The 21,357-nt window shown below is 39.2% G+C and overlaps 1 protein-coding gene across 2 annotated transcripts in view; it reads left to right on the plus strand.

Annotated features, from left to right (window-relative positions):
• SLC9B2 (solute carrier family 9 member B2) overlaps positions 1–21,357 on the plus strand; it is a 37,846-nt gene that overhangs the window by 7,612 nt on the left and 8,877 nt on the right. For both annotated transcript variants that reach the window (XM_047798794.1, XM_047798795.1), the window contains exons 4-9: positions 4,020–4,190; positions 9,162–9,304; positions 10,187–10,314; positions 11,945–12,120; positions 16,581–16,687; positions 18,951–19,100. In XM_047798794.1, the coding sequence (XP_047654750.1) occupies positions 4,020–4,190; positions 9,162–9,304; positions 10,187–10,314; positions 11,945–12,120; positions 16,581–16,687; positions 18,951–19,100 (875 nt within the window). The remainder of the gene's footprint in view (positions 1–4,019; positions 4,191–9,161; positions 9,305–10,186; positions 10,315–11,944; positions 12,121–16,580; positions 16,688–18,950; positions 19,101–21,357) is intronic.

The following is a 21,357-nucleotide window of genomic DNA, read 5'->3' on the forward strand; positions in this document are numbered from 1 at the left end:
TTGCTTTTTTTTCCCCACTATACTCCTTCCTGTGCTCATTCAATATACAAAATATGCTTCTTAAAAATAAGTCTTAGGAGTTCCCTGCTGGCTCAGCAGATTAAGGATCCAGTATTGTCATTGCTATGGCCCAGGTTCAACCCCTGGCCTGGGAACTTCTGCATGCTACAGGTGTGGGGCCCTCTCCCACCAAAAAAAGAAGTAAATCTTACATGTGAAAATACTATTTTCCAAAATTGTAGATAAGAAGTAAATTATTAACTGAATTCAACATGATTCAGAGAAACCTTATAAATGAACATTTACTATGTAATTAGTAAATTACATGCATTTTGAATATGAGAAAGAAAAAGAAAAGTTAGAGTTGTTGTTTGTTTGTTTTTTTAAAGAGTAGTACTGAAGTGGAAAACTCTTAATTCTGCCTTTCTGAATTTAGTATAAAATTAAGTTTATGCTGTGATAAAATTTAGTAGCTGGCAATTTCTGCTTTCCCATTATACATTTTGAATATGAGAAAGAAAAAGAAAAGTTAGAGTTGTTGTTTGTTTGTTTTTTTAAAGAGTAGTACTGAAGCGGAAAACTCTTAATTCTGCCTTTCTGAATTTAGTATAAAATTAAGTTTATGCTGTGATAAAATTTAGTAGCTGGCAATTTCTGCTTTCCCATTATACTAACAGAACTGTTAGAAACTTCAGCCCCTAGAGCCAATTGTAAAATACTGAAAGCCCTTTAACTGCTTCATTGTAATAGCCCCATAAGCCTAGAAAATCTTAAACAATTCTGTGAGGATTTTAAAAATGGAATATTGGACTTGATCTCTAGCAATATGTAGATGAGACTCAAGGAAGAGTTTTCTCACTTAGGCCAATGCAAATGTCTGAAAACAGTATTTTAAGTCTTTTTAAATATACCTTTTATCTGTCAAGAAAATAGGAAGTCATCAGACACAAAAAACAAAGTGTTAAGTAGGAGAGATAAATAAACTCTCAAGCTGTCTTTTACTGCATTAGCTTCTGCAAAACACCAATGCACTTGAGATTTGAGAACCATGAGCGTATAGGAGGCTATGTTAGAGCCTGTCCTGCTAGGGAGAAGTATCATAGGAGAAATGATTCTCCCTCGGCCACACAAAGTTGGACCCAGTGTGATGGTGGATTTGAGGTAAACCTGCCCTTTGGGGACCAGTAACTAAGCCTCTCTGTCTAAACTGTGGTGCTGGCTGGGAGAAGGGAGAGTCTCCGTTGAAAAATGGGTAACTCCATTCTGATTTGAATTTCTCCAGATTTGCAGAAAAAGACTCAAACAGAAAGTATATCTAAAAGTGGTCCCAGATGGTAAGCATCTAAACACATGGTAGAAGCAAAGTCAGCTCTAACTAGGAAAACTCACTTTCAACCTAAGGCTCCAGCAATTCCCAAAGATGAAGTTTCCTGCTCTTGCAGGAAAGCAAGCCAAAAAAATCACAAAGAAATGCACAAAGAAACATTTCAAAATTTTTTATTATCAGAAAATAGAATATAAAATATTTTCAGTATCTATAAAGAAATTAAAGTGAAAATAGCAAATATGAATACAAAACTAATAACTTTATAAAAATGAATAGAGTTTAACAAGAAATTGAAATTCTAGAATGAAAAATAAAGGACAGTAATTGAAATTTAAACCTCAGTGGATAAGTTAAACAGCAGAGTATGTTAAAGGAAAACTGGTCAACTAGCAAATCGATCTGAAGAGATTATCTACAGTGCAGTACGCAAAGCAAAGGTGGGAAATATGAAGCTAGAGTTAGCAGCAAGGAGACGAGAATGTGACTATTTAATCATAGTTCCAGAAAAAAAAGAGAATAGGAAGAATGGGGAAAATGAAATAATTGAAGAAATTCAGAAATTTCCAGAGATGACAAAATAAATAAATAAATAAATAAATAAAACCTAAAGCAAAACAAAAGGAAGCCATTCCTGAACATACACTGAAATTGCAGAAAACTGAAGAGAAGGAAAGATCTTAAAAACAACCAAAGAAAAACTGTTCCCTCAAAGAGCTGAAATTAGACCTAAAAACAATAATGAAAGACAGAAATCAAGGAATAATATTTTCAAGGAACTCCAGAGAAGTAACCCTCAACTTAGAATTGTATACCTAGAAAAGCTATCTGTTTTGGTTTTGTTTGTTTGTTTTGTTTTGTTTTTGGCCTCACCTGAGGCGTGCAGAAGTTTCTGGGCCAGGGATCAAATGAATGCTCCAGCAGCGACCAAAGCCACAGTGGTGACAATGCTGAATCCTTAACGCACTGAGCCACAGGAGAACTCCTAGAAAAGCTTTTTTTTTTTTTTTTTTTTTGCTTTTTAGGACCACACCAGCAGCATATGGAGATTCCCAGGCTAGAGGTCTAATTGGAGCTACAGCTGCTGGCCTACACAACAGCCACAGCCACAGCAATGCCAGATCCTAGCCACATCTTCCACCTACACCACAGCTCATGGATCCTTAACCCACTGAGCGAGGCCAGGGATCGAACCCACAACCTCATGGTTCCTAATCAGATTCGTTTCTGCTGAGCCACGATGGGAACTCCTAGAAAAGCTATCTTTTAAGAATAAGAATAAAGATAATTCCAGATAAATAAAACTAAGAATTTGCTACCAACAGATCCTCATGAGAAATATAGCATGCTCTGCTACAGGGTGTTTCTATACCATGAATTTGTTCATATGCGATGGTAAATAGGGAATTGTGTCTAAGATGAAGTTTGCATTTTTGTACATAATTTTTCCCTGGACATTAACATTTAACATCAAGCAATAGCAGATAAGTACAAAGTGAATTGAAAAACAAAGCAAAAAAACTCCAGAAGATCAATATTATACTTTATTACAATTAAAGACTTAACTAATTTGAAAGATGCAACCTTTTGGAAAACTGAGCACTCTGTGGAAGTGCCTTCTTTTCAGGCAGTTAGTTGTTCTCCCAGAGGCTTCAAAAACTAACTTTCCACAACATCAAGCTGTCTAATGAAACCACAGGTAGATAAAGAAGCTGCTGATGCTTTTCCCTTAGTTAAAAAAAATAAACAACAACAAATTACTTGTTTGATGGAGAAGGCTACAAGCTGGATCAGATTTTTATGGAACTGCTTTTAAGATTCTCTGTCTTGAAATAGGAAGAGTGGTCCCAGAGCTTAAGTCTGCAAAGACGAGGCTGACTGTGGGAGATACAAATGGTGGTAGAGACTTAACTGTGCCAGTACATTTATTAGGGTTGTTGTTGTTGTTCTTAGTGCTTTGGTCACAAGTTTTGAGTTGTGTGTGGCCTGCCCTGTTTCTTCCATGAGCCTTTCTATTTTCAGTGTACAATTTTTGTAGAACACAAGGTTTTCAGACAGAAAAACAGATTGCACATTCTGACAGCAATGCCTCTCCTAAAGGAAATACTTCAGACAACAACATAATTTTCCCAGATGAAAGGTTTGAGATGCCATATGGATGATGATCCCCCCAAAAAGGTAAGTATGTGAGTAATTTTCAACAAGCATTAACTCTAGAAAAGAAACAAGGCTTAACCAATAAATTAAACAATGAGGTTTAATTCAATGCAGCACTAAAATCCTAGACTGTGATTGTTCAGTATGCTTGTGTTCCTCTGAGGAGGATAAAGACGGCGACTATTATTATGCTTTTTCTTAACTAGTGAATTTTATCTATGGTAAAATTATAAAGAAAAATAGGGAGTGGTAAAAAGAAATTCAAGGTGCTGGTTCCTTCTGACAGTATGAAAGGAGGTGGCTGATGGGATTAGGAGGGGGCACATTGGTAGATTCAAAAGTACAGGTGAGATCCTATTAAGGTGGTTGGTGACTACACAGTTGTTCATATTATTGATGTTCTTTCAAACTTACACATGGTTATAAATATTGTATTTTTACAATACATAAATATTCAGTATATTTTTAATGTTTAGGTTATATTATGACCTGCATATGACATTTGTTGGTCGAAACTAGTTCTCTTGGTTTATTTCAGTTACCATGGTGGTTCTTCTGTGGGCTGTCGTTTGGTCAATTACTGGCAGTGAATGTCTTCCTGGAGGAAACCTGTTTGGGATTATAATTCTATTCTATTGTGCCGTCACTGGAGGTAAACTTTTTGGGCTCATTAAGTTGCCTACATTACCTCCGCTGCCTCCTCTTCTGGGTGAGTGCTGAACACTTTCTGTTTTCTTTTTTTAAATAGTAGTTTAGAAAGCTTTGGGGAGTACCTATAAAATATTTCTGGAGTTCCCATCATGGCTCAGCGGTAACGAACCTGACTAGTATCCATGAGGATGCGGGTTCCATCCCAGGCCTCGTTCAGTTCAGCTCATTGCCATGAGTTGGGGTGTAGGTCACAGACACAGCTCGGATCTGGCATTGCTGTGGCTGTGGTGTAGGCGGGCAGCTGCAGCTCCAATTCAACCCCTAGCCAGGAAACTTCCATATGCCATGGTTGCTGCCCTAAAAAGAAAAAAAAAGGCAAAAAAAAAAATTCTGTATTTGCTGTCCTAGAACTAAAAGCTAATTGTAAAATTTTCAGTCCAGTGAGCCAGTTGTTATGCACAGCAGTTTTTTAAAATTAAATTATATATACTTAAAATATAAAAAAAACTTTCATTAAAAACAAGAGCCATTAAGTATGCAAAACTGATCACTTCCTAATTATTTTACTTTATTTCCTCCTTATCTGTGCTCTTGAGACTGTGGAAATACCATGTAATGGTATGCCTCTGGCTTTCTCTTCCTAAATCCACATTCAGTGACACTGTGTTGGAAACTCTCAGCGGAAGTATCCATAAGACAGAAATCAGCAGATGCTACAAATCAGGAGTTAATATGTTGTTAGTCATTCGTATCGCTAACAAACAAGTGAAGTTCCATCACGGATTTTCATTGTTTCATTTTCACCTTGCAATTCATTAATATAAACAAAATATCAACGAACATTCAAGGTGACACTATCCTCAGTCGTCAGTGATGTGAGTTTGCTAAACCAAATAGTAGTCATGCATTTATTTGTAGTCCGATTTTGTCGATTCATTGTTAAACTCAACCATAGTTATGGATACAGGATCAGCAATGAAAAACCGTGAAAGGTTTCTGTGAGAATCAGTTGGCTGTATAGAATTTACATTGATGGTTGGTTTTTTGGGTTTTGGGGTTTTTTTTGCCTTTTGCTTTTTAGGGTTTTAGGGCTGCACCTGTAGCCTATGGAAGTTCCCAGGCTAGGGGTCACATTGGAGCTAGAGCCACTGGCCTACACCACAGCCACAGCAACACAGGATCTGAGCCACATCTGCAACCTATACCAGAGCTCACAGCAACGCCGGATACGGTGATGGTTGTTGTTGTTGTTGTATGTCACATCCCTTTATATCAGTAAATTTTATAATAAATATGTAAATATAAATAGACACGCACTTTTTTTGGAAAGCCGCTTGTTAAGCATTTACCAGCACACCATTGGATGTATTGTGTTATCATGCTTATTTAAAAAAATTTAGCCAGAAATTTTCTTCCAAAGGCCATGAGAACTGCCCAAACATGATACACATGAAAATTAGTCTTAAAACTGGGCATTGTATCTTTAATGTTTCTTCAAAGAATTACCATTTTCATTATATCACAGAAGGCATTCTTTGTCCATTTCTCACAGATTTATAAATCATCACATTTTATTTAAAAGTTAAATATCTTTTAAATATATATTTACACACATTTCCTGAGTAAAAATTTTTTCCTGTTATTTCATATTAGTGAGGACCATCGATATTGGCTAACATCAACCACAGTTAACTTGCTTTTAAATTTATGGTCATCAGTTGTAACTAAATATAAAAAGAAATAGTTATTTATATCTTACCATGCCCTCTTTCTCAATTATAGTTTTCAATTTTAGGTAAAACTAAAGTTATTTGGCTTAATTCATATTATTTATCGAGCGCTTTTTATCCTCTAAAGTTATAAATTGAATGATTGTTAAAATGAGTTGTTCCTAAATATGTCTGTATGCTGTGATAAAGGGCTGGCCATCTACCTCTCTTTGTAAATAAGACGTTATTGGAACACACCCTTGCTCACTCATTCACGTGTTATCTCTGGCTGCTTTCACACCTCAGTGCCATCACTGAGAAGTTGTAAAAGAGACCCTGTGGCCCCCAAAGCCTAAAGTGTCTCTTATATAACCCTTGACAGAAAATACTTGCTGACTCCTGCATCTAAATCAATGCTTCTCAAACTTCACCGTGCAGAAAAATGACCTTGCCACTTTGTTAAAATGCTGATTCTAATTAAGGAGATTATGGGGGTGGAGCCTGAGATTCTTCATTTCTAATAAGCTCAAAGACCATCCTCTCCATGTCACGATCTTAAGTTTTGAAACATGGCTGCATGTATAGGAAGCACCTTGGAAAGTTTTTAAAAAGCTGATGCCCAGAGATTCTGAATGAATTGATGTGGGATGTACCCTGGGCATCAGAATTTTTCAGAGCTCCCCAGGGGATTCCAATGTGCAACCTAAGCTGAGACTGCTATTCTAGAGTCCATGAGAATGCCCTTTATATCTCTTCCTTTTTTCCATTCCATGCCTATTATTATAACAAACAAAATATACCATACTGCCAAGTGGTACAGGCTTGGGCTTTGAGATCACATGAATTCTCCTGGGGTAACAGAAATTATTCTGAAAGCTCACATGGTGATGTATCTTTCCAGCTCTTTTTGTAGTATTGCACTTGTGACAGAGGAAAAAGTTTAGCAGTTCTTATATTAGGACCAGTATCCAAAACCAAAACATCCGAATCCATAAAGACTTGTTAAGGCCAAGTGTGTGTGCTGATTGCCTGTTCTTTATTTTCGAGAGTTCATTGAAATAATTGCTGGTAGTGGAGGATGAAGGAGAGTTTTTTATTCCCCAAATGAACATGAAAACAATTTCTCAGGAGCAGTTTCCTTTGCCAATGATCTGGGCTGATGTGGCCACGTGATTTTGATTTGGATGTTCCCTTCTTACTTCTGAGCCCACGAGGGCCTCCCTTGATCATGGGGAAAAGAACATGGTCCTTAATAGAGGAGCATTATCCATTTCTTCTTAGTCTGTGTTGTGGAAACCTTTTTAAATATGCAAAAGTTATCAGTACTTGGTCAATTTTATTTCGTCTACTCCTAAATTTTTTTGGAGCAGATTATTATTGAAAACATCTCCATAATACAAATCAGGAAGAATACTCCTCTATCAAAGATGCTCTTTCCATCACAACCACAGACAAGGTGCACATGGGCGCAGAAGCAAAAAGAGGACACGTGTCAAAGGGATGTCAAGCGGCCTCATCAGCCCAGACCATCGGCAAAGGAAACTGGGTCCTGGGGAAATTGTTTTCACATTCATTTGGGGAACAGAAAATGCTCCCTTCCCCCAAAAAACTCCAAAAGAAGCTCTTAACATATTTTGATTTCAAGTAGGTATATGCTATAATTAATTTAGGACTGGTTTAAATCCACATTTTAAGTTTCAGTAAGGAATCGTAGACGTCTTAATGAAATATAAGGTTAGTGCAGCATTTGGAACTTGGTAATTTGTCAGTATCTATGAAAATGAAATAGGCCTATACCCTATTGACCTAATATTTCCATTTTAAGAATTGTCTTGTGGGTATACTTGGATAAACCATATGTATAGATATCATGCTGGTCCAGCTCACCTCTGTATTAGCAGGGTATCGGAAGGATCTGGCACATTGCAGGCACTTAGTAAACACTTGATATATGAACTATGTTCATTTCAGCACTGTTTGTAATGAAAAAAATGTTTTTTTCTTTTTGGAGTTCCCAGGCCATGGGTCAGATCCTAGTCACAGCTGCAACCAATACCGCGGCTGGAGCGGTGCCAGATCCTTTGACCCACTATGCCAGGCCAGGGATCACCCTGTGTCCTGGTGCTGCGGAGATCTCACCAATCCTGTTGTGCCACAGCAGGAACTCCTGTAATGAAAAAATCTTAAAGTCCATTAATTTGTTCCAAAATTATGATGCTTCCAAACAATCAGATACCGTTGCAACTTTTTTTTTCCTTTTTCGGCCACACCCATGGGATATGGAAGTTCCCTGGGCCAGGGATCAAATCCAAGCCACATCTCCTCTATCACAGGTGTGGCAATGCCGGATCCTTAACCCACTGTACCAGGCTGGGGCTTGAACCGGCAATGCTAGAGAGACAAGCTGGATCATTAACTCACTGTACCACAGTGGGAACTCCACAACTATTAAAAAATAAGACATAAATATATATGTGCTTCATTGGATATAGATTAGGATGTATGGAAGATATATTTATGATATATAAATGAGGAACTATTACACAAAAATATATAAACGTGCTCCCATTTGTGTCTAGCTAAGAAGAATGCATGAGCGCAAATGCACATACACAGAGGCATGCTTAAATAGGTATAGAAACTTTCTGGAAGGGCACAGAAAATCCTTAACAGTGGAACTTTTGAAGAATGAAGGTCAAAAGTTGCAGTCGGTGGAGGGCATGTACTTGATACTTTACACTAATTTTTAATTTTTAACAGTAATTTTTAATTTTACCATAAGCATTTTATTTTATTATTATTATTATTATTATTATTATTATTATTATTATTATTATCTTGGTCAGGGCCTCACCTGCAGCATATGAAAGTTCCCAGGCTAGGGGTTGAATCAGGGCTGCAGCTGCTGGCCTACACCACGGCCACAGCAAGGTGGGATCCCAGGCGCATCTGTGACCTACACCACAGCTCACAGCAACACCGGATCCTTAACCCACTGAGCGAGGCCAGGGATTGAAGCGGAATCCTCATGGATACTAGTTGGGTTCTTAACCCACTGAGCCCACAACAGGAGCTCCTAATCTATTGTTCTTATCTGCATATTAAAGCCTTGTATTAGCTTCTCTAATTTATCATAATACTTTAATTAATTTGTATTTTATATTTTTTAATTGAAAGTTTAATCTAGTTTCACCTAAGGACTGAGTGAAAAAATGAGGTGGTTCCTGGGTTTATAGGGAATCTCTTTTACAGCTAAAGTGCCAAAACCTGCTTTCTGTATTTGAAAACTAATAAAGAGTTGTTTGACTTCTTCATTCCAGGCATGCTGCTTGCTGGGTTTCTCATCAGAAATATCCCTGTCATCAGTGATAACATACAGATCAAGCACAAGTGGTCTTCGGCTTTGAGAAGCATTGCCCTCTCTGTCATATTAGTTCGCGCTGGCCTTGGGCTTGATTCAAATGTACAAAGTAACACATTTCTCATTGTCAACTAAGAATTTTGTTCCTTCACTATTGCCAGTATTTCGAATCACTGAGCTTTGGGAAATGGAGGTGAACACTGTGCATTATTTTCTCAAGAAGAGAAGAGAACCTATTTCATGCAGGACACTCCCCAGATGTTCCCATGCTCTTTCTTGGAGAAAGGCAGGGTTACTGCGTGGGCACAGCACCAAGCACAGGGCTCCCCCTGCCCCCGCCCCCCGCCCCTGCTGCTTTCTCTGACAGGGATATGGGCCATAGTTACAAATAATGGTCATGAGAAAGAACACACTGTATTTTTTGTGTGAAAGCCCTATAGCTTAGGGCTAATTACTGGCTCAGGAACCTGCCTAGTATAGAGAATGAATCTCAAGTACAAGGTTTTTTAGTGCTTTTTTCCCCTGTATGTTCTGAATGTAGGAACAAATGTTCTTGGGGATGGAGGTTTTCATCCAAGCCTCATTTGGGGGCCACAAATGATAAGTCAAGCTAAAACTGCGAGGATTAAAACAGCCAGTGTGGGTATTTTGAGCACAGCCTCTGGAAGCAGCCTGCCTGGGTGCAAACCTAGCTCCACAAGTCATTCATTTCATGGTCGTTAAGCAAATTGCTTTCACTTGTGCCTCTTTAGATGCACAATCTATGAAACGGGCATAATCATATTGCTTGTACCATAGGGCTGCTATGAGGACTAAACAAGCTCTCTCTAAAACACTGAAAACACTGGATGTTCTCATTGGAACATACCTGGAAAATGTATGGTGATCCAGACATGGTCTGAAGACTGAAGCGAAAGCACTTGATATCATAATCTCTGCATATCCCTAGAGAATTATTTTAGGATGTCTGTTTTTATATTTCAGGCCCTGAAGAAGTTGAAGGGTGTTTGCGTAAGATTATCCATGGGTCCTTGTCTCGTGGAGGCGTGTTCATCTGCTCTTCTTGCCCATTTCCTCATGGGTTTACCATGGCAGTGGGGATTTATGCTGGGGTAATGGTTTTCTTTGTTGTGTGACAACATGCACATTTAGGGCTTTCGCTGATTCCATACAAGAGAAAGCATAATAGCATTTTCTCGAGGACATCAGAAAATACAGTATTGTTATTCCAGCATAATCGAAATATTATAACTTCTGGAGTTCCTGCCGTGGTGCGGTGGGTTAAGAATCCGACTGCATAGGCTCAGGTTGCAGTGGAGGTGCAGGTTCAGGTCTCGCCCAGCACAGTAGGTTAAAGCATGCAGCATTGGAGCAGCTGTGGCTCAGATCATAGCTGCGGCTCAAATTTAATCCCTGGCCGAAGAACTTCCATGTGCTATGGGCACAGCCATAAAAAATAAAATAAAATAAATATTATAACTTCAAATTAGAGTCTAAGTATATAGTTTATGTCTAGCTTTTGCAGTGATTATAATAAACTCTTGAAGACATAATCATCTTCTACCTGTACGTGATTCCGTGCTGGCCAGGGAGATGCCCAATCTCACCTCAGCGTCTGTTGAAAGGATAATAAATGCATCAACAGTGATCAACACCCAGCACTGTTTTCCTCCTTTTATCACCAGACAGATTTGATTAGGTGGCCCTGCTGTCTAATGGTTAAAGAGGCGGAGAAGTAAGTAAATATGAAAACACCCAGTAAGAGTTTAGTACTAATAAGTAGGCAAGAAATGAGAACGTCTTACTTCTCATGGCCAAGACCCTGAAACTATACATACTGCTTGGATTCCAAGTCCAGCTCTGTAACTTTTTGGTATGCAGTCTTTGGCAAGTTATTTAATCTCCCTGTGCCTCAGTTTACTCATATGCAAAATGAAGATAATGATGATAGCCAATTCATGGGGTTGTTGTGAGGATTAAATTAGTCACTGTATGTAAAGTGCTTCACATAGTAAGCACTGTGAAATGCTCTCTTGCTGTTAACTGCTGTTGCCATGATGAGCATCGCTGCCAGTGTCATTATGGCCTTCTTGTTCTACCCTGTTGTTTTATTTTACATGTCACATCCTGATAGAAGGCCTGATGTCACTGGGTTCCCATCCCCAAAGTCCCTGGCCCTGTTTTTCAAACCTCATACCATGAATATTTTGTTTTTTTAAAAAAAGGCAGATTCCCAAGACCTAGCCCCATTAGGCCTTCTATACCACTCATAAATACACACTTTAAGGCCGCCTAAGTAGTTCTAACACAGGTTATCCATGGCCACACTCTGAAAAAGCATTCTGTGGAACTGGCCTATGTGTATGTGTTTCTGGTTTGGTGTTTTGCTGCCATCTGAAAGACTGTAGTTGTCTCAAGTATAACCTCTTGGAGGTCCCGTTGTGGCTCAGAGGTAACGAACCCAACTACTATCCATGAGGACGCAGGTTCAATCCCTAGCCTTGCTCAGTGGGTTAAAGATCTGGCGTTGCTCTGATCAGGCATTGCTGTGGCTGTGGTGTAGGCCGGCAGCTGTAGCACGAAGTCACCTGGAAGTCTGGGAACTTCCATGTGCCATGGGTGCAGCCATAAAAAGAAAAAAAGTGTAACCTCTGAAAAAGTGGAGATTATTATTACATGAACAACAACAATATGATAATGAGTAAGATGCTGTCATAAATGCTCAAAGCACTGCCTGCTTAGTTTTGTTGTAGGCGCTGTATCCCCAGCTGTCGTGGTACCCTCCATGCTCCTTTTGCAAGAAGGAGGCTATGGTGTTGAAAAAGGCGTCCCAACCTTGCTCATGGCTGCTGGCAGCTTCGATGACATTCTGGCCATCACTGGCTTCAACACCTGCCTGGGCATGGCCTTTTCCACAGGTACACTGATCCATTCACAATGTGTTGTTCCCTTGCACTCGAGAGACGGAGATTATAATGTTACAAGCATGGCGTATTTGCTTGATAACTGATTAAGGGAAATTAAAATAGAGAAAGCACCTCCCCAGAGTTAGTTCCATACCTAAGAAGGGACCCGTAGCCTCCTGGGTTTACTTGCTTCACCCCTAGACACACACTGCTCAGTCTGGTAAGTGCAGTAAGCGGAGATTCAAAGAGGCAAAGTTTAAAGAAGGGCTAAAATAGCTTCTGCCGAAGCCTCTGGGAACATTTAATTTTGGAGACACCCCACGAGGGATGAGTAGGTTTTCAATGAGTGCAATGACATCAGGCCAAGTGGAAGGAGCAGCACTCTTCTAAAATAGCAAGAGTTTCAGCATTTTACAGGTAATGGCAGCAATGATTTTAATGGGTATCTTTTTAATACGTACTAAGTGTTTGAAATGGATGAATTATGTTTTTAGTAGTCATAAAAAAAGAACTCAAGGCATTTTTTTTTTCTCGCTATTATTCAGTATTTTTACTCTCCTTTGGCGCAGCATAAACTTAAGTTCATTTTTTAATCCACGTGCAAGATTGAGAGAGAAGATTTGCAGTTTCATATTAATGACAAAATGTAACTGAAGCTTAAGTTTAGCCTCAGATAATTTAGTGAGAAGACACCTTCTCAGAATATCACGAATTTCAGTCTCCTCACCCTGCTGAAGGTGTCTTCCCATTTTTGGATTATATGTGATTTCTGCTGATTACCTAGAACTTTCTCTCTTCCCATTGCCTTCAACTTGCCTGACACCCAGACCCTGCCATATGTCACTGGTAAATCAATCTTATCAAAACATGGCTGTCCTAATATTAATTTCTTATTCGAGAACCATTGAGGATTCCCTATTCCCTATTAAGTCACATCTACACTTTTGCCTCTTCTAACTCGGCTATACGTGTCCAAACTTACGTTCCCACCTTTAAAACCCTGGCTTTCAGCCTCAGTTGCACACTAGAATTACCTGGGGAGTTTTTACTTAAAAGTACTCAAGTAGGCACTGCCTTCGTCCAATTAAATTACAACCTCTGGGAATGGAAACCATGGCTTTGGAGCAACAGTTCGCATTAGAATCACAGAAGATGGAGAAGCGCAGGACAGTTGGGAGAGTCTGCGTGGGGAGGGTGTGGGCCGTGGATCCCTTGAAGAACCTTCCCAGTCACCAATGCTGTATACCCTCTGCCCTGCCCCACTAAATGTGGCTCTCAGGTCTTTCGGATGGGAATCACCTGGAGTCTGTCTGTCTTCCTTCCTTCCTTCCTTCCTTTCTCTCTCTCTCTCTCCTTTCTTTCTTTCTTTCTTTCTTTCTTTCTTTCTTTCTTTCTTTCTTTCTTTCTTTCTTTCTTTCTTTCTTTCTTTCTTTTTCTTTCTTCCTTTCTTTCTTCCTTTCTTTCTTCCTTTCTTCCTTTCTTCCTTCCTTTCTTTCATCTATCTGTCTGTCTGTCTGTCTATCTATCTATCTATCTATCTATCTATCTATCTATCTTTCTTTCTTTCTTTCTTTCTTTCTTTTTTCTTTTTAGGGCCGCACCCACAGCACATGGAAGTTCCCAGGCTAGGGGTCTAATCGGAGTTGTAGCTCCTGGCCAACACCACAGCCACAGCAATGCCAGATCCAAGCCACATCTGCCACCTACACCATAGCTTGAGGCAACGCCAGATGCTTAACCCACAGACTGAGACTGATGCTAGTAACCTGGATGCTAGTCAGGTTGGTTACCAGGAACTCCCAGGTATCTCTTTAAAATGTAGATTCCCTAGTGAGTTCCCATGTGGCACAGCAGGTTAAGGATCAGGCATTGTCAATGCAGCAGCTCAGGTTGCCAGTAAAGAAAATAAATATAGATTCCAAGCCCTGTTAGATTTATTGAATCAGGAAGTTCAGAAGTAGGGCCCAAGAAATCTTTTTTTTTTTTTAAAACAATTTTACTATGTCAGAGACTGAAACTAATTAGCTCCTTTTTACACATTTTATTGTTGTTATTGTTGGTCTCTTGTTTTTTTAGGGCCGCACCTGTGGCATATGGAGGTTCCCAGGCTAGAGGCCTAATCAGAGCTATAGCTGCAGGCCTACACCACAGCCACAGCAACTCCAGATCCAAGCCACATATGTGACCTACACCACAGCTCACAGCAACGCTGGATCCTTAACCCACTGAGCAAGGCTAAGGATCAAACCTGCAACTTCATGGTTCCTAGTCAGATTTGTTTCCGCTGCGCCACGACGGGAACTCCTGCACATTTATAAAAATTATTTTCTCGAGACATAGGCCGCTACCACAGCTAGATGCTTTTGACCCTCACACCATTACCTAACAGAGAGCTCTCCTAGCTAAGCAAAATTACTACAGAGGTGATTATTTTTTTAAATAAGAGATGACTAAAACCTAGGGGAGGAAAAAATTGTTTCCCCTCTACCCTTCTCAGGTTCATTGACTGGGTTCCTGTAAATCAGGCTGACCAGACAAATTAACAAGAGAAAAGGTTTATTAGCATGTGCGCACATTTATACACAGGAGTACTCGTGATGAGTAACTCAGAGGGGTGGTTAGAATTGGGGCTTATATGTAGCATTTTAGCAAAGAACAATACTTTTACAGAGCAGTGCTGGACAAAAGAAAAGGACTTTGAGCTTTTAGAGGCAACAAATTGTGGAGAGGCAAATATATGAGCAAACTACTGTTAGATAAGGTAGAGCTGGTTTTAGAAGGTGGTTATGTACATTCTTCTGATGCCGTCCCTGGGCTGATTAGGGTTCCACTCCGTCTCAGTGGTTGACTTCTGTCCTTCCTGATATTTAGGTCCTGCTCTCAAAGGCAAATAGGGAGAAGGCAGAGAGCTTATCTTTATCTGTTTTTTTCCCAGTTGCCTTCAGCTCAAAATAATCCTTATGCCAAAGTGGCATACTTTGGAGTGGCAAATTCTGTACCTAAAACTACAGTAACAAGAAACAACATGAGTCGTTAGTAATAGTTTCTTAGACCAGCGTGTGAGCAAAGGTTTTTTTATGTTGGACAATTTCAGTATAATTTTCTGCACAAAGTGCTAACAAAGATTTTTTGAAATTAAAGTTTCTTAAATTCTGTTTGCTATGATGGGGCAGCATGGGGGAATAGTTTACTTACCTCTATATTACATTTCAAAGAAGCTAAGCAACAAATAAAGATTATTCCAAGAGCAATTTCAAAAATAATTTGTTTTCAGGGAGGGGGGAGGGGAGGGGCATAGACGAAGAGTTTGGGATTAATAGAAGCAAACTATTACATTTATAATGAATAGACAATAAAGTCCTACTTATTATAGGATATAGCACAGGGAACTATATCCAATCTCCTGGGATAGATTATGATGGAAAATGACATTTTAAAAAAAGAATGTGTATATATGTGTGTGTGTATGTAACTGAGTTAATTTGCTGTATTACAGAAATTGGCACAATAGTGTAAATCAACAATACTTTAAAGAAAATTTAAAAAAAAAATTTGTTTTCAGATTTACTCTTAGAAATAACATTGAGAAGGGGTAAGTCCCCTACCTTCATTGTAGTCAGAAAAGATTCTTGACTTTAATTACCGAATTCTTAAGTTACTACATTCTAGACATATTTAGAGGTACTAAGATAAATGTGCATTTATTATTAAAAAATCAAGCTCTTGCAGTTCCCGTTGTGGTGCAGTGGTTAACGAATTCGACTAGGAACCATGAAGTTGCGGGTTCAATCCCTGGCCTTGCTCAGTGGGTTAAGGATCCAGCGTTGCCGTGAGCTGTGGTGTAGGTCGCAGACGCGGCTCAGATCCCTCATTGCTGTGGCTCTGGCATAGGCCTGTGGCTACAGCTCCGATTTGAGCCCTAACCTGGGAACCTCCATATGCCACAGGAGCGGCCCAAGAAATGGCAAAAAGACAAAAAAAGACAAAAAAAATCAAGCTCTTAAATGGTAATTTGAATATTAGATCTATTTACCTAGCCTATGCATATAATGTATTAGAACAAATTAGCTCTGATTCATGAATTTTATCTTTCATATTTTCTTTTTTTCTACAATAATGAAATTTTATTATTATAATTGATTTACAGTGTTGTGCCAATCTTTCATATTTTTTAGTAAGTAATAAAGTAGATACATACTGAAGTAAACAAGGAAAAGATACACAAATCATAGCTTATGCTAGTTTTGAAATTTATCTCCAATATACAGATACAATATACATATCTTTCTTAATATAAGCCCATTTTATATGTGAGGCATTCTAACTCACATATATTTAAGAATGTGGAGAGCAGGAAATACCTATGAGCTTTTCCTTCTATGTAAATCAGACGCTTTATGTTGTTGATTAAAGGCTGTGTATTTATGGATTTAGAATTCTGTCTGAAGTTTTTCTTCTTATGTATTTTTAAGGTTCCACAGTTTTTAATGTCCTCAAGGGAGTTTTGGAGGTTGTAATTGGGATGGCAGCTGGATTCCTTCTTGGATTTTTTATTCAGCATTTTCCAAGCAGTGACCAGGTAAAATAAATAATCTGTGGAAAAGTCATGCTCTAAAATGTCATTGGAGGAGTTTCCACTGTGTCACAGTGGGATAGGAGGCATCTTGGGAGTGCTGGGTCGCAGGTTCAATCCCTAACCCAGCACAGTGGGTTTCGGATCCAGCCTTGCCACAGCTGTGGCTTAGGTTGAAACTATGGCTTGAATATGGTCCCTGGCCTGGGAACTTTATATGCCGTGGGGTGGCCAAAAATGAAAAAAAAAAAAATTGTCATTGGAGAAGCATTCTAGAACACCCCTGAAAGCTGATGTGAAGTATGTGATTTAGAAGAATGGGCCCCCAATTTAACACTGCTAATTGCAATATTGGTACTGTCCATGAGGTTTATGAAAAGGGCTGGATATATAAGATTTTAATGCAGTCCTGGAATTTTTTTTCTCTGTATTCTGTATACTTCAAATTTCACTGTAAAACAGATAATATCAATTCTAAACTAATACGTGTCTTTTAAAATTTTATTTGTTTTTATTATTAGTACTCAACTAAATCAGAATATAAAATGGCTTTTGGGCCCCCCACCTTTTTAAGTATCCAAATACCTTAAATTCTTCTACAGTATCAAAATACCTTAGATTCTAATACTGTCAAATAGATAGACCTTAACATCTCATTGTAATGTAGTCCAATATTTCTCACCAAAGATATCAAAGTTTTTCACTATACCCACTTCCTTTACCCACTTAAGTCTCTCAGAATTATCACATGAAAGTCCTTTTTTCCTGTGAGAACTGGCATTATTTTGAGATTTCAGAGCATTTTGAATGTAGTTAGAAATTAACTAAAGTAGGATTTCCCATCATGGCTCAGTAGTTAACGAATCAGACTAGGAACCATGAGGTTGCAGGTTCCATCCCTGGCCTCGCTCAGTGGGTTAAGGATCTGGCATTGCCATGAGCTGTGGGGAAGGTCAAAGATGCAGCTCGGATCCCAAGTTGCTGTGGCTCTGGCATAGCCCAGCGACTACAGCTCGGATTAGACCCCTAACCTGGGAACCTCCATATGCCGCAGGTACGGCCCTAGAAAAGGCAAAATGACACACACACACACACACACACACAGAAAGAAATTAAAGTAGAACTAACATTATCAGAATGTATGTTGGTTTGAATTTTAATGTGCTCCAAAAAGCTCCACGTGAGATTGTCTGTAAAAGATTTTATAGATGCATAAAAGAAAATTATAAAATTTTCTAATTAAACAGCAAAAGAAAGAGAAAAATAGTAGCTTACATATTAGTGCTTACTGTGTATAAAGTATGTTGGAAGTACAATAAAGTACTCTCATTCAGTATAGCAGCCACTAGCTGCCTGTGGCCATTGCCGATATAGGACATTTCCATAGTCAGTGCCAATACAGAAATTTCCGTCGTCACGGAATGTTCTGTTGGAAAGTGCTGATCTAGTGCAACCCACACCATAGCACTTGAAGAGCATACTATTAATATGACCATTTTACTGATGAGGAAAATGAGGCTTGGGCAGAAGTGAGTTAAACAAGGTCATATAGCTGGAAAGCAGTGCAACTGGGAATGAACTCAGGTAACCCAGGCCAGAGCCTGCGTGCCTCCAAGCCAAGATTTCTTAAGCCCTGCCTTCCTTCTAAAGTGATCAAGAAGTTTAAAAGGCTGAACAGGGAAAAGTAAAATAAAAAAGTCCACATTTCTTAGACTTCAAAAATCATCAATAACAAAAAACTACTGTCAGTCTAGAGGCTATTAAAGCTTCTTGGTACTCAAGGATTTAGAAAGAAAAACCAGGAGAGCACCACATTAAAGAGTGAACAGAAAGTGCCTCAAAATAGTAGAGATATATTTTTAGCCTTGACAGAATCCCTGTGATGTAACTGCTTTCAGGAAGAAGGAACGGAAGCTTGGAAGTAATGTGGCCAACTGCACACGCCCATGGTGTAAAAGAGAGAATTTTAACCCTGGTCTGTCTGACTCCAAAGCCCATATGCTTCTTCCTGCTCTTCCATTTAGCGCTGTAAAATTCTGCTTTGATAACTACAGAGAAAAATAACTGGCATCCCTGGAGAGGAACCTACATTTGTACGTGGGCTAATTCTATTTTTACTAATGAAAAGAAAGTAAATGTTATATCATGCATTCATGTGCACAGACAAGGGACATTTTTATTTCCTACTAAGTCCTGAATATGGAAAAATCAATAAATAGAAATCAGTTGTCTGAAATAATTGCACTAACCAGCCCCTTTTCTCCTCAAGGACAAGCTCGTATGGAAGAGAGCGTACCTGGTCCTGGGGCTGGCAGTGCTGGCTGTGTTCAGCAGCACGTATTTTGGTTTTCCTGGGTCTGGAGGACTCTGCACATTGGTCATGGCTTTCCTCGCGGGCAAGGGATGGGCCAGCACAAAGGTGAATTCATTTTACGTTCCTCTGCTTGTGATTACTTTCTGACCAGATTCATGTTTTCTTTCCAGAAAATTTCCTAACATCAAATTAATGAAATTAATGAATCATTAAAAACGATTTTCTGGAGTTCCCGTTGTGGTGCAGCAGAAACAAATCCGACTAGGAACCATAAACTTGCGGGTTTGATCCCTGGCCTTGCTCAGTGGGTTAAGGATCCAGCGTTGCCGTGAGCTGTGGTGTAGGTCGAAGGTGTGGCTTGGATCCGGTGTTGCTGTGGCTATGGCACAGGCCGGCAGCTGTAGCTCCGATTGGACCCCTAGCCTGGGAACTTCCATATGGTGTGGCCCTAAAAAGACAAAAGACAAAAACAACAACAACAACAAAAAAAACCCCAAAAAACAAAAAACGATTTTCTATGCATGTGTAAATGTATGTCCAAGTGCACACACCTACATCCTTACCCCCCCACATTCCAATCTATAACTTAACGTCTTAAAATATATCATGGTCCTATTTCCATGCTGCCTTCCTTATTCTTTGTAAGGGCTGTAGAGCATCCATGGTATAGCTGTTGCTCTACTGTTTAATCAGTCTCCTACTAACAGACATTGGATTGTTTCTAGTTTTCAGCTAAGACAGAAAATGCTTCAGTAAAATGCCCTTTCTTATACTATAATCCATAAACTCTAAGATACTACCCAGTCTAAGAAGCATCATTATTTTACATGCCACCAAAAAAGAAAAAGAATGCTGCCAATTAAACTGTGACATAATGTCCTAATTTCTGAAACATTAAAATGTGAAAAAAGTTAACAAAGTATAGCATATTATTGAGGTTATGTATAGGATACATTTCTGGAAATAGGATTGCTCTATGAAAGTGCACAATATTTTTGATAATGTCAATTTGCCCTTTTAAAAGGCTGTACCAATAAATATTCTCACCAACAGTGTGTGAGGATCTGCCTTTTTTTGGGGGGGGGGGATTTTTAGGGCCACACCCATGTCATATGGAAGTTCCCAGGCTAGAGGTCAAATCAGAACTGTAGCTGCTGGCCTACGCCATAGCCATAGCAGCTCAGGATCCATCAGAGCCATGTCTGCAACCTACACCACAGCTCACGGCAATGCCGGATCCTTAACCTACTGAGCAAGGCCAGGGATCGAATCTGCATCCTCATGGATGCTGACCAGATTTGTTTTCGCTGAGCCATGACGGGAACTCCAGGATCTGCTTTTCCGGAGAAAATTAGCTAACACTTTCAGTCTTTAGCTATTTTGCTGACCTGATGGGTGAAAAATGTATCTCATTGATGATCTGATCTCATTTCTTTTTTAATAAAGCTAGTCATCTTTTCATATGCTTACTGCCTAATTTGTTCAATGTGCCCATTTTTATAAGATTGTTTTGGCTTTTCTTAGCAATTTTCACGATCATTAAGATTATTCGTTTTCTTGGAGTTCTCTGTGGCACAGAGGTTAAGGATCTGGCGTTGCACTGTAGTGGCTTGGGTCGCTGCTATGGTGCAGATTTGATTTCTGACCTAGGAACTTTCACATGCCATATACACGACCAAAAAAAAAGATTACTCATTTTCTTAAAATGTATGATGGAAGCTAGCTGATTTTCCTTCATTAAATAATTTTATTATTTTTTTCTTTTTAGCGCTGCACCTGTGGCATATGGAAGCTCCCAGGCCAGGGGTCAAATTGGAGCCACAGCTGCTGGCCAACACCACAGGCATGGCAAAGCCAGATCCGAGCCTCCCCTGCAACCTACACACGTGCAACCTACACCGCAGCTCATGGCAATACTGGATCCCTAACCCACTGAGCAAGGCCAGGGATCAAACCTGAATCCTCATGGATGTTAGTCGGATTCTTAATCCTCTGAGCCACAATGGGAACTCCCATTTAATTTTTTTAATTTCAAGGTGCATTTTTGTGGATTTGAACTTGACAGGATCATATGTTATTCTGTTTAATGAAGAAACTGAGTGCATGTGACCTAAACTAAATGCAGATATATCATTCTGGAAAACATTGAGACAACTGCTCAAAATAATTAAGCTTAATATAATGCCATATGGAAGCATGTGAAGATTATAAATCTTGAGATTAGGTATATAATCATACTCAATTATGTGAATCCCTGTAGAGATAGACATTACATAGTAACATAGTATCTGTAGTAGGAAATTTATTATTAACCATCCTGGGGATCAGGCAACAAGGGACTGGCTTGTAAGATGTAAAGAGA

This window comes from Phacochoerus africanus, chromosome 10 (assembly GCF_016906955.1).
Source record: "Phacochoerus africanus isolate WHEZ1 chromosome 10, ROS_Pafr_v1, whole genome shotgun sequence".
NCBI lineage: Eukaryota > Metazoa > Chordata > Mammalia > Artiodactyla > Suidae > Phacochoerus > Phacochoerus africanus.